Source organism: Etheostoma cragini, chromosome 13, assembly GCF_013103735.1.
Source record: "Etheostoma cragini isolate CJK2018 chromosome 13, CSU_Ecrag_1.0, whole genome shotgun sequence".
NCBI lineage: Eukaryota > Metazoa > Chordata > Actinopteri > Perciformes > Percidae > Etheostoma > Etheostoma cragini.
This window is the reverse complement of record NC_048419.1, coordinates 1,980,824-1,993,928: the sequence shown is the minus strand read 5'-3', so window position 1 is coordinate 1,993,928 and position 13,105 is coordinate 1,980,824. Positions and strand designations below refer to the sequence as shown.

The 13,105-nt window shown below is 39.1% G+C and overlaps 1 protein-coding gene across 3 annotated transcripts in view; it reads right to left on the bottom strand.

Annotated features, from left to right (window-relative positions):
- The window catches only part of specc1 (sperm antigen with calponin homology and coiled-coil domains 1), a 74,428-nt gene that overhangs the window by 2,972 nt on the left and 58,351 nt on the right, over positions 1–13,105 (bottom strand). For all 3 annotated transcript variants that reach the window (XM_034889331.1, XM_034889332.1, XM_034889333.1), the window contains 2 exons: positions 7,647–7,763; positions 5,386–5,445 (listed from right to left, as the gene is read on the bottom strand). In XM_034889331.1, coding sequence (XP_034745222.1) covers positions 5,386–5,445; positions 7,647–7,763 — 177 coding nt within the window. The remainder of the gene's footprint in view (positions 1–5,385; positions 5,446–7,646; positions 7,764–13,105) is intronic.

The window sequence follows — 13,105 nt, the reverse complement described above, 5'->3', positions numbered from 1 at the left end:
CATCATGACACACTATACTGTTTTCTTTTTTTCGACATACTATACTATGAATATTTTTTTTTATTTTGTCCGACACACTATACTATGACTTTTTTTTTAAATTATATTCGACATGCTATACTATGACGTTTTTATTACTTTTACCAACATACTACTCTATGACTTTTATGGCTTTGTTAGACATACGACAATGACAATTTAAAACTATGCGTGCATTTTGATGACATTTATGAATTTCTCTCAACTTTCTTTTTTGATGACTTTCATTGAAATCCTATGACAATTTTCGACATACTATACTGTGACTTTTTTTAAAATAACTTTTCTGACATACTATATACTATGACTTTTTTATGATTTCCTCGACATACTATACTTTGACTTTTGTTGACTTTTTTATATCCTATACTATTAATATTTTCAAAATACTATACTGTGACTTTTTAAGACTTCTTTCGACATACCATACTATGACTTTTGTTTCGACATATACTATATGTCTTTTTATCAATAGCCCATACTATGACAATTTTGGACATATCTTTTCTCTACATTATAACATGACTTTTTCATCACTTTTTTCAACATACCAACTATGACTTTTGTATAACTTGTTTCAACATAGTAAACAATGATATTTTTATCCCTGTTTTCAGAACCCTTCATGTAGTTTTCTGGTGGCGTAGGAGTCACCAACGCTCCAAACAGTCCCAGCCAGTAAGCTAAGCAGACTCTGGTCCTAGTCCAGGATGTTCCCTTTTGGATGTTCTTTGACATCCAGAACATTGAATGCAAAACTATAACCTTGTATTACTTTTTCCGACATATTGTACTATGACTTTTGATGACTTTTATTGACATACTATACCATGTCTTTTTTTTCGACATACTATACTATGTCTTTTATTCTTCAACTTTTTCCAACATACTACATACTATGAACCTTTATGACTGTCTTCAGCAAACCTCTTTTGGTTGTACGGTGGCGTGGGGGTTATAAATGCTCTAAACAGCAACAGCTGGTAAACTCTGCAGATTTAGTTCAATACCCAGGCTTTAAGTTCTTCAGAAGTTCTTTGACATCCTAATCATTGACTTCTTATGACTTTTTTCCCACATATATATTGACTTTTGATGACTATTATTGACATCATGACATACTATACTATGTCTTTTTTTTTCCGACATACTATACTATGTCTTTTTTTCCAACTTTTTCCAACATACTATACTGGTACTTTTTAATGACTTTTATCAACATCCTATACTATTACAATTTTTATAATACTATACAATGACTATTTTTTATACCCTATCCAGCCTGTTGAGTTTGCATGTTCTTCCAGATTTTCTTTCACGTACTACACACTGACATTTTTCAACTTACTATACAATGACTTTTAATGACCTTTTACTACATTCTATAATATGACCTTTAAATCACTTTTTTTCGACATACGATACTATGTCTTTTTTTTGACATACGATACTATGTCTTTTTTTTTGACATCGACAATGACAATTTTTGACTATACATTGACTTTTTATTACTTTCATTGCCATCCTATACTATGACTTCTTCTACATACTATATGAAAAAACTATGACTTTTTATGACTTTTATGAATTTCTTTCAACTTTCTTTTTTGATGAATTTTATCTACATCCTATACTATGACAACTTTCAACATACCACCATTTTTGGACACACTATACTATGACTTTTTATGACTTTTTTGGCCATAATATGCTATGACATTTTTTATACTTTTTTGACATACTATATACTATGACTTTTTTATCATTACTTCAACATGCTATTCTTTGAGTTTTTTCTACATACTATACTATGACAAAACTTTGACTTTTATGACTTTTTGAATTTCTTTCAACTTTCTATTGTGATGACTTTTATAGACATCTTATGTTATGACAACTTTCGACATACTGTACTATAATTAACTGTAGTATAATTTCTATTGACATACAATACTATGACTTTTTTATGAATTTTTTCTACATGCTACAATATCACTTTTTCATGACTTTGTTTCGACATACAATACTATGACTTTTTATGACTTATTTCCACATACTATACTATGACCTTTAATGACCTTTTTTTTATAATTGCATGTCATTTAGCTGACATTTTTGTCATATTTTTGTCATATGTATAGACATATGTATATATATATTTACACATTTATATATTTATCCGAGGTGCTGCCGGACTTCTATACTAAGAATTTTTAGGAATTTCTTCGACATCCTATACAATCTTCAAGCTTCTAAGGAGCCCTTCAAAAAACATTAGTACTTGAAGAATGTGTCTGGCTATCATTAAACCAGAATGAGTCCAAAATTCCTGGACCTTATCACAGGACTAGGACATAAAATAGTTGGCTAAGTGATTTCTTTTAAAGCAAAAGTTAAGTGTTTTGGGTGAGTGAGAGATTTCTGCAGAATAAATGAATGTGTACTGCTCCGTATAACGTGTGTTTTAGAAAATGTGCTTAAACTGTAATCTACAGTATTATGAGATTTTCTGATGAGCTGTGTGAAGCTGCAGTCGGCTGCACACAGCATCAGCCAGGTTTTCAAATGACTTCATATCGAGCCGGCGTCACAGCAGTTTCCCTTAGCTGAGATCATTACAGAAGCTGCAGTACAGTCACTTCCACAATGTCTCAACCTCCTAACGTAAGCCACTGTGTCTGACGGTTCTGTTTATGCAACACACACAAAAAGAAGGTGAAAGGTTGGAAGTTACTGACATGGGAACAAGTTTCCCATGTCCAATGTCGTAACTACAAGCACGTAATAGAGAGCTAATAAGAAATATGACCTTTGTTCTAAGCGAAACATTTAAGCCTAATTCACTTGCACATTGAACTGTTTGACTGCTTAGTTGTTTTTTCTAATTCATCTCAGAACAGTTATTTTGGTTGGGTTTACAGAGAGATCAAATTTTCCAACTACATTCATCTGTTTTATCATGCTACTTGTGACATGAAGCTGTCATCATAAGTGCAAAGAGAGCAACAAGGCAAGACAGCATCAGACGGTTTAGTGTCCACACTCTTGCTGCCAGTGGTATGCGTTTAAATCAAAATGAAAAAAGAAAGCATGGCAGTATAAAAACATAAATGCTGTATGTGCATGTGATGTGGAGTATGATATTTATGAACAACAGCTCCTGCTCGCTGACCTGAAGGCAGTGAAGTGACAAAGGAGACGGGATCTGGGACAGACATTCACAGCCAATGCAGTGATTTCATTGTATCCCAAGTTATCATCTGAACATTTGCACCTAATTTGAAAAATGACTTCAAAGGCCCTGAAAAATTATTTTCTTAATCTGCTTCTCAGTATGAGCAAATGGGATCCTGCATCAACACTTGAATTTTTTTGGCAGATTTAATTATTTCACATGAAATATTTCATAATATATGTTTTTCTCAATGGAAAAAAGGTGAGGATTTATTCAAAACATTTCCGTCAAAATGTGAAGGGAAGTCCATGTCCACTGTTTATCTGTTTATCTGATCAGACCACACCCACACAGTACTGATGAAGATTAGCCGAGTTTGTGACAGTTATTAGGATTTTAATGTACAATACCTAAGGATGTCTTTGATTGTGGCTTAAGTCAGTATTCAATGCTACACAGAAATACTAAAAAAACATATTTAAAAACCATATTTTCAGCGGCTTAAAGGAAAAGTCCAGCCTAAAATAGCTGTTAAATAGTTTGACATTTTAGGAAATACTTTATTGCTGTATTCACAACTTTTGAATGTTTTTCTATCAAATGTGGTATACACATTGATTTCCCGATCAGGGTGAATTAAAAAATACAAATTTTAAATTGGTCTTATACTTTATTAGCAAATAACTGAAACGAATGGCATTCCCACCAGCCTCAACTATACTTTGCTTTTAGTGCTAATTAAAAGGATGAACATGATTGAACGTTATACCTGATACACATACGCATGTTAGCATGCTGGCATTAGCATTCAGCAACAGACTAGCATGGCGGAGGACTCTTAGTCTTATTACACGCAAGTGTCTATATGGACTAAACAAATCAGACACAGCATGTTCATTAGTGGGCTTTAGAGGGGCTCATAGGCAGATCGTTTTTACCTTTGGGCAGAAACCCTCCTCTCCACTCTGAGGCCGTATCAGTAAGTGATGGATAGCGAGTGGCTGTATTTTTTTGCAGCCACATGTCATGCTGCCTTGACAATGCCAAAACATGTTAGAGTTTTTATTTGAGCTTATTTACCTTCACTAAGCTAAGGCTAAGGGGAAATTGAACGTCTTCCACATCCACCCCTGTTTACAGTTTTTATGCTAAGCTAACTGTCTCTAGGAGGTTTGCATTCTTAATTATTCAATCCATCAATCAATCAATCAATCAATCAATCAGATTTGTCACGTAAAGCTGTACAAGGTCTGCTTCCAGTGAAATGTAATCCCATCAGCTCCTTCAACTTGTACATGATTCATCACGAAGAGTGTGGCCGTCAGAATGACAACCGGTTGCAGGGCACCGGCACTCCAGGATCCAGCCAAGTCCTTGCGAAAGGACACCACAGGTTCCGACATACCGCTGGACACCGACTGACGCCACCACTCTGTCCAACGCCAGCACATTAGACAGCTGGGTGCCCAGCAGAGAAGTGGCAGTCGGTGTTCAATTCCCCCAGGATTGCCTCAGTGACCCCTCTGATGTAAAGATGTACTACTAATTGTTGACTGGAGAAGACTGGTGAGTTGATTTCCTGATCCTAAAGAAGAATCTGACCTACAACCCAATGGTTTGCTTTTATTCAGGTTGACCTGTCAAGACCTGTAAACCATTGGGCGATGAGACACCGAACTCTCAGGAAGAATGCAAATAAACGTAAAACGTTGTTCTTCTTTCAGTGAGGAAGAGTACAGCATGCGGCACTGCTTCACTAGAAATAAACATGAAAGTGACCCAACAAAACATGGAGGGATTTTGTGCTTACAAAGTCTCAATGTTTCAGTGGAGCAGCTTGCTGTAAATCAGCCATTTCTGAAGAGAGCTGCTAATGTTTTCATAAACCAACTAGGCCAGTCAAAGTCAAATTATATCTGGATTATGTATTAGGTTGTTTTTTCTCTTGAAGCAATATGTTGTGCATTTCCTGCGCACAGTGCTAGAAACTCAAGGCATTCCAGGAAGAAGGGACCCAGTAGCTGATATGACCCAAGATCATGACTGTCAGGAGGGAAGATGGATGTGGGGCATCTCTGTTCTGATGCTTCACATCCTGAAAATTTGGCAAATGAAGTTCCAAAAGTTTTGATTTGTGTACTGTGCTCGAGGTCTATGGCACCTCAACTCACCAGAGAGGGTTTGATCCCAATGCTCTCGGCAGCCTGGAAAGCCAGGGTCAGATTCTGGACCTGAAGAAAAACAAACCATTGGGTGTTGAGACAATATGAAACTCCCTTCCCCCTGTCATCCTGAAACACCACACATGGAGGGTCAAACAGCAACAATAAGCCCACAAATACCTTTATAAACCTTTACAAACACCCAGGAGACAGTCTAAAACATATGTCAGCTTGTTTGTGTGAGCATTTTCAAGCCCTATGTTTATTTGATCAGTGTAAAGCTATACTGGGGGACAAGTTAATGTCCCCATGAACAGAATTCCTTTAGATTTAGCCAACTTCTCCTTATGAAACTGTGGATTTGAGTAACTTCACCACTGAAAGAAAGTGAGAAATCTAAACTTAGGAGTGAAATACAACCTGTCATGTACGTGAGAAGTGAAATTCTTTCAATCTCTCTCCACTTTTTATCTGCCTGTTGAATTGAATTGAGTGCAGGCCCTTAAGTCGCTAATCGAGACTCTTACCAGCACTCCAACTGTCATATTAAGTGCCTCTAGCCATCAGAACAGAATTTATGAATTAAGAATTCTTAATAATTAGTTCCTCAGCTGTAGACTGCTGATTGAAAGAACAAATTTTCCCTCTTTCACCTAAAATGTAAGTCTAACTATGACATGGTTTTATAAACTAAGTCTACGTTAAAGGGCGAGGGAGGACAGTAATGGGATTATTGGAAGATTATACTGGGGAGATGTTAGGTGTTTAGGCCTCGGGGGAAGTCACTCAGCATGAGTTATTAAAGCCAACACAAGTCTATTGAATTATTCAAGTGTCTTGGTCATCAGCTCAGTGTTACACATTCACAGGGACACGACAGCACACGCACGCCTACATGACTAATTTGTCAGGTAGAACGTGTCAGGCCTGGTCGGAGGTGTTTTTCTATAGTTTTAATGTTGTAGACGGCTGAAAGACCCACAGCCCCCAGAGAGGAAGCATATTGTTTGTACAGTTACTGTACATACCATCTGCATTACACAGCTGTCAACACCAAGCTACACGGTAGCTCAGGATCACCTACCGTACTACACATACAGTATGCTACATTGATAATTCATTTTCAGGCTGTCTCGTAATGTTGTGCGAACAACATGGTAGACCAATAAAATATCTACAAATGCATAAAGGAAGTCTGTAATGTGCAGCTTAATGGTGGAAAAAATGACTTCTGGCAAAATGGCTTTAAAACATAACAGAGGTTTTATTTGCCTCTTGGCAAACATCAATTTCACAGTAAACCTATTGTGGCTTTATGTGCGGTATTTTCTAGAGACACAATTCTGCAAGTCTTAGTTAGGAAGACGACCATAACAGACTGAACATGTGTTTGTTTGCTTTACTTACAAACCAGAGAGGACATTCACTGTAGGTTCATATAAGCTATACTTTCTTTAAGGTAATCTGAGTTCTGCCAAGCTGCAGTGAGGAACTCCCCTCACGAAACAAATGCAACTGCCTTCTCTGAATTTATTTTGAATCAATTCGACCTCATGCACAGAAAAAGGTTTTTGACAGCAAAGCATCCAGTCGGTTGTAGTTACTTTCCTGGGGCTCTGTGCCATCATGTACACCATGCACTGTACCTGTGTAATGGACTGTTCTTATATAGCTCTTTACTAGTCTCAACAAATACTCAAATTCCTTTTACATGGTACAGGAAGCTTTCACCATCCACACTGTTGCAAAGGCTGCCGCACAAGGTGCCACCTGCTCATCAGATAAACACACACATTTACAGTCCAATGGGGCAGCATCGAGGGCAACTCAGGGTTCAGTGTCTTGCCAAGGACACTTTGACATGGGACTGCAGGGCCAGGGTCTGGTACAATCTGACACAATGTCACAGTATTACTCATATATGGACGTATAAAAATGTTTGGGTTACGAGCCAGTGATCTCTGAATCCCTGATATAGGCGTAGTTTATGATCAGCGTTACTTGATGCCAGTATAATTCGATGAGCAATTTCATATTGTGCTCTCGCAAGAACTCCGGATTTCCAGGGTGGTACAATACATCTCTCCTTGTTCTTATACAAGGTTAATGTTTAATTGTGCATTGTCTCTGTTAAAATTAAATTGAAACAAGCTGTTTACTCCCTTCTATAAATACATGGATTTCCGATCATTTCTAACCTACCTGTCAAGACTGGGTCTGGTGTGAGAGAATACTGCAGTGTGTGTGCAGATTTTTCTGTAGTTTCCTACCTTATCTTGACTGATGAGTTCCTGGTAAGGGATGTGGGCCGGCAGATATGTGTGCAAGAGGGCACAGAAAGCCAAGCCGTCACTCCAACTACTGCTGAAGTTGGTCACGTCAATATTCTGTAAAAAAACAACAACATGAATATCCCACAATGACAAGGGGCCTAAAGAATCTATTATTTGTGTGAGAGAGCAAGTAGCCTTATGACAAAATGAATGGCACAGGCAATGAAATAAAAAAGCCATTAAGGTAAAGAACCACAGGAAACAACATGACAATTAAAATGTAGTGCTATTAAATGCTGTTCTGGGTCTTTCAGACTCATTACTGCCTGGCCATGTTTCCTTTGAAGGATGTTATGAGGATCTTCTTCCTAGATCCCCTTTAAGCTTCTAATGCGCTCTCTGATCTCTCCTCTGGGTGAAGAACATGCATAGCAGCACGTCCAGTCTGTTGTGATTGTGTGTGTGTCTGTGTGTGTGTGTGAGAGAATCACAGAGCATCATCACCTCCTATACTGCACACAGCGTATTCAGGGTCTGATAAGAGAAGGGAGTTCAGAGAAAAGGCTTCCTCCGGGCTATTGTTTGACATTGCGGGCTCCCTGTTCTGTTGGACAGATTAGTTATTTCCAGTGTCTTCCTCTTTTATCCCTCTCATGAGCTTTGGAAATGATTTGCATGATTTGAAATGCCAGCGAGTGTGTCATGAATATGTAGCTGTGAGGCTTCATGGGCCTCCACACCCCCCTTCTCTCCCTGAACCTGGGGAAGTTACAGTATTCTAATCCAGGTCTACTGAGTACAGGTGGAAATGCTTAAGATGCCTTTTAGATATTGTTCATATTATTAGGACATATTTTCTCATTATCTAGTAAGGTAAATTATTAAGAAACCTTTCTTGTTATAACATGGCATTATGGACGGATGTACAGTACGTGGTATGGCTCCAGCTGGTAGCTGTGTTGTGTATCTTTCCAGATAAGAGAAGCCCTGCAAAAACAGTAAAATGTTCTGCAAATGTGCAGCTGTTTAACCCTGTAAAGCCCAAATTATTTCCTAATCCTATTTACACAGTCCACTAAATTCACACAATAGCCTCAGGCTAGACTATCATTCTCTCTAATTATTACACTAAAAGGACAGTAGTAGCCATTGACTACGTAAATAGAGTCTATAAAAAACGTTTACCGATTTATTTGACACTTTCAGGCTACAATGGATGTCATTTTGCAGCTGAGGGCCTTACAGAGTTAAGCAGACTTTTTTTAAAAGTAAATAAAACATTGTTTTTTTATTTGTTTGGGATAAATCCCTGCATTAAATATCTATGGGTACATCTTTGTGTCTGTACACAAAGCATTAGCTCCAATGAGATGCTAAAGATTGGACATGCAGCCATGTGTTTGTTTACTGTTGCTCCAAGCCAGTGGTCTTCAGCCCGGGCCCTGAGGACCAGAGCTAATCCAACCAGTGACTGATCCATACATATGACGCCAGGGGAATGCAATTAACTATGCGAGTGGCTAGAACAACAGCAGAACTCTGAGTCCTGAGGACAAGAATTAAAAGTCACAGCTCTAAGTCACTGCTGTAATGAAAAGCCCCTGAGCTCCTACAAACTGATGACAGATTTGTTATTTCTAATTGCCTTCACTTGTCTCCTTTGGCGTTATAGATGCCAGTTACCTCATCTTAAAACTACGCGTCGTTTCAAGTTGAGAGGCAGGTCCTTCCTCGACAGCAAAAAGTGGCATGTTGGCTTATTGTTGTGAAGCTGACAGTCACACTGAGGCAACCTGGTGATCGCTATGGTCACCACTGGTCACTATGGAAATGTGATTTTACTTTTTATCCATATAGTGGTGTAGTGCTATGGCTCCGTAAAATGTCAGTTTACCACTGTCATAGGATGAACCCTAGTTTGATGACCCCATGACTTGTCCTCTAGCATCACCAAAGCTTGATATCCGTTTTTAGTACAATATCCAACAGCTGCAGGATGGACTGCTATTCATTTTGGTATATTCAAGTTCCCCAAATTATTGTAAGAACCCCTGACTTTTCATGTAGCGCCACCAGCAGGTCAAAATTTTAATTTGTTCGTCTGATACTCCAATCATACATAAAGTTGGGTGCTAATCAGCAAATGCTAATATGCTAAACTAATATGGTAAACATGGTAACCATTAAACGTGCTGAACATGAGCATGTTTGTTTAGCCACAGCTGATAGCATGGCTGTAGACTCTTAGTCATGTTAAATGTTATGAAATGTTGTGAAATGATGTTTTGCTATCTCCCTAAATCTGAAATTCATAGAGTTGGAATGTCCTGTATGTGCCTTAAACCTGTTTTGTTGAAATGCACAATAAATTAGGAGTTAGAAAAGTGCAGCGAATTATTTTTGTTGTCCAACTTGAGTCATCAGAGAAAGCCACAGAGCATTTGTGATCACAATGGGACCTGAGGGAGCAGCTGCTTCATCTGAATGAAGCCAAACAGGATGCATGGTCCTGGGCTCAGGCTTAGTACGCGTTCACTATTATTTGTCATGAAATACTGTCTGTGTGTGATTAACAATCACCCAATCAGTCACATTAACTTATGATGATAAGGGAAACAATCAAACTTGTCTTCAAAAAAACTCCCATCATTAAATACTTTGATAACCACTTTGATACTACTCAGCTTATGCTATGAATTAACAGCAACGTTTTACATCACTCCTTTTGAGTGATCTCTAATCTGCAGATAACAGATCATTTGGCCATCTAATGCTTCAATGGTATAACAGAGGCTGAAGAGTCTATGGATGCACAAGCCTCCTCCCCATCAGTCACTGCCTATCGTTTAGGTCTGGAGGGCAGACCTGTGCCGTCATGTCAATCCACATTCTTCTCATAACTTATAACTCTTAGCTGCCCACTATTAGCACTGTGTGTGTTATGTATTTGTAGACTGACACACACAGCCACAAAGCCACAGAGGGAATGATCGGGGGTTAATCAGACCCCAGAGACTCAGAGACCAAGATAGACAATGACAAATAAGCTGAAAAAAGAGATTGCAGAGTGCAGTTTGTATCATGCGTGTGTGACAGTGTGTTTCTGGTTGATCAGAGGAAAACACATGTCCTAACCCAAGCCAGGGCCAGGTAGGTAAGTTCAAGTTCTGGGTGGGAGTGGGAGAGAAAAAGGGTTGGGTTTGGGTTAGGATAGAAAGAGAGGGAGAGGCATGAATGCTAAAACAGCAGCGGACAACAACAGCTCTCTGGGAGCCGGCTCAGAAAAGCAAACACAGGCAGGAAGTGTCTCGCTCGGCACAAAAGGAAGAGCTGTCGCTATTTTATTTTTTGGGGGGCTTTTTTTTAGGACTTTATTTATATAGGACAGCTGAAGACATGAAAGGGGAGAGAGGGGGGGGAATGACTGAAGGGTCGCAGAGTCAAAGCTGCAGCCCCTGCATCGAGGAGTAAACCTCTAAATATGGGTGCCTGCACTACAAGGTGAACTACCCAGGCAAGTGTATGACAGGGAAGCAGAGGCTGGTACAGAGAGAGGAAAAAACGAAGAAAAAATTTTGAAACCATTAGTGGAGAAGCTGGAAAAAGGGAATGTTAAGTATTTTCCTAGAAAAATAAAAAGATTAAACCATTATGAAAATTTTGTTTTGACTTAGTCAACCAACTAGCCAAATAGTTAAGTAATCATTTCAGATGTACATGTGACTTTAGCTGACTATACTACATTAAAGACCAAGGAAAGCACATCCTCTCTGCTGTAAAGCTTTTAGAATCGGAATTGGCAGGTGAGTTTGACATGAGCCAGGTGTGTGAGCAGTGATAGTGTGTGCCCTCTGCTTTCACATGTAAATGCAACTGGACTGGTGTCACATCCAGTAACATGGAGTAAAGCCCCTCTGCTGTCATACTTCCATCACACATGACACCCACGTGGCAACATGTCAACATGCCATTTTGCAATATTGAGATCTCACTCACAGATCAAGAATGCAAAAAACACCGCGGCCCATTGCATCATCAAGCGAGTCCACAAGGAGAAAGGGAGGATAACTGTGACACACACACACACACACACACACACACACACACACATACACACACGCACGCACACACACACACACACACACACACACACACACACACACACACACACACAGTTTGTTAAAAAGCCATCAGTCTAATGGGTGAAAGCAGGAGACATCAAGCCTGAGATCATCTAGCTGATGAGCTGGCCTCAGTATATTTCCTGTCACAGAATCTCTCTATCCCACCTCAACAGGATGGGTAGGGCAATAAGAAGAGAAACGACAGAGTGAAATGTAAGAAAGAAACAAAAATGAAAGAAAGAAGAAGAGAAGAAGAGACGACAACTAAAATGAGAAAAGCTAGCTTGACATGGAGAGAAGAGAGAGACAGAGAGGGGAGAGAGGAGGGGAGAAGGCCCTGATGTATCATGCAATGAATCACAGTCATGAGCAATGACAGGATGAAAGGCCAGACCGGCGGGACCATGGAACTAAAGACACAATATGATTTAATGGACCTATTCTGTACACAGGACGGGGGGGGGGGCACGGGTCAAAGAGGGTACAAGAGCACACAGGTCAACTGTACTTATGCTTCATGGTAGAGCTGCCTTTTACTGCAAATGCTCACCTATGTTATTACTTATTATTGATATTATATAAAAGAGATGTAAAAGCCTTTCTAATCCTTTAACTGAGAGAGGCTAAAAACAGCCGGGGCCTTTTCTCTGTACTGGATATCTATCTTCTCATCTGATTCAAAGTATTTAACAGATTAGACATAACCACTTAGCACAACCACTTGCCAAATGTCAAGGGTTACTCAATGTTCTTTTTTCTCACTGAAGCTCAGACTTCTAGAGGCCCTTTCAATATGACCCAGGTATTGTTTAACAATTATGATTATTGATGATTTTGAGGATAAAAAATAGATACAGCCCCATAATTACAGTTTTTTAAGATTTCTATGACAATTCTTTCAATACTTCTAAAGGTCCCATGGCATGAAAATGTCACTTTATGAGGTTTCTTTTAACATTAATAAGCGTTCCCCCAGCCTGCCTATGGCCCAAAGTGGCTAGAAAGGTATCAACCGAGCCCTGGGTATCCTGCTCTGCTTTTAAGAAAATGAAAGCTACTGACCTCACAAGGGCCTCCACCTTGCCCCCCTCTGTCCTCCTCAAAAGCTACAGATTCAGAAATGGCCCATACTAAGGAAAGCTCGTTGTGGGACTGGATCTAGTGGCTGGAATTCTGCACCAAGGCTGAATTTTGGGAAAGACCACTATTAGGGGATCACTAAGGTCTATATAAAAGAGACTTCAAATAAGGTACTAGGGGACCACTAAGGTCTATATAAAAGAGACTTCAAATACAGTATTAGGGGACCACTAAGGTCTATATAAAAGAGAC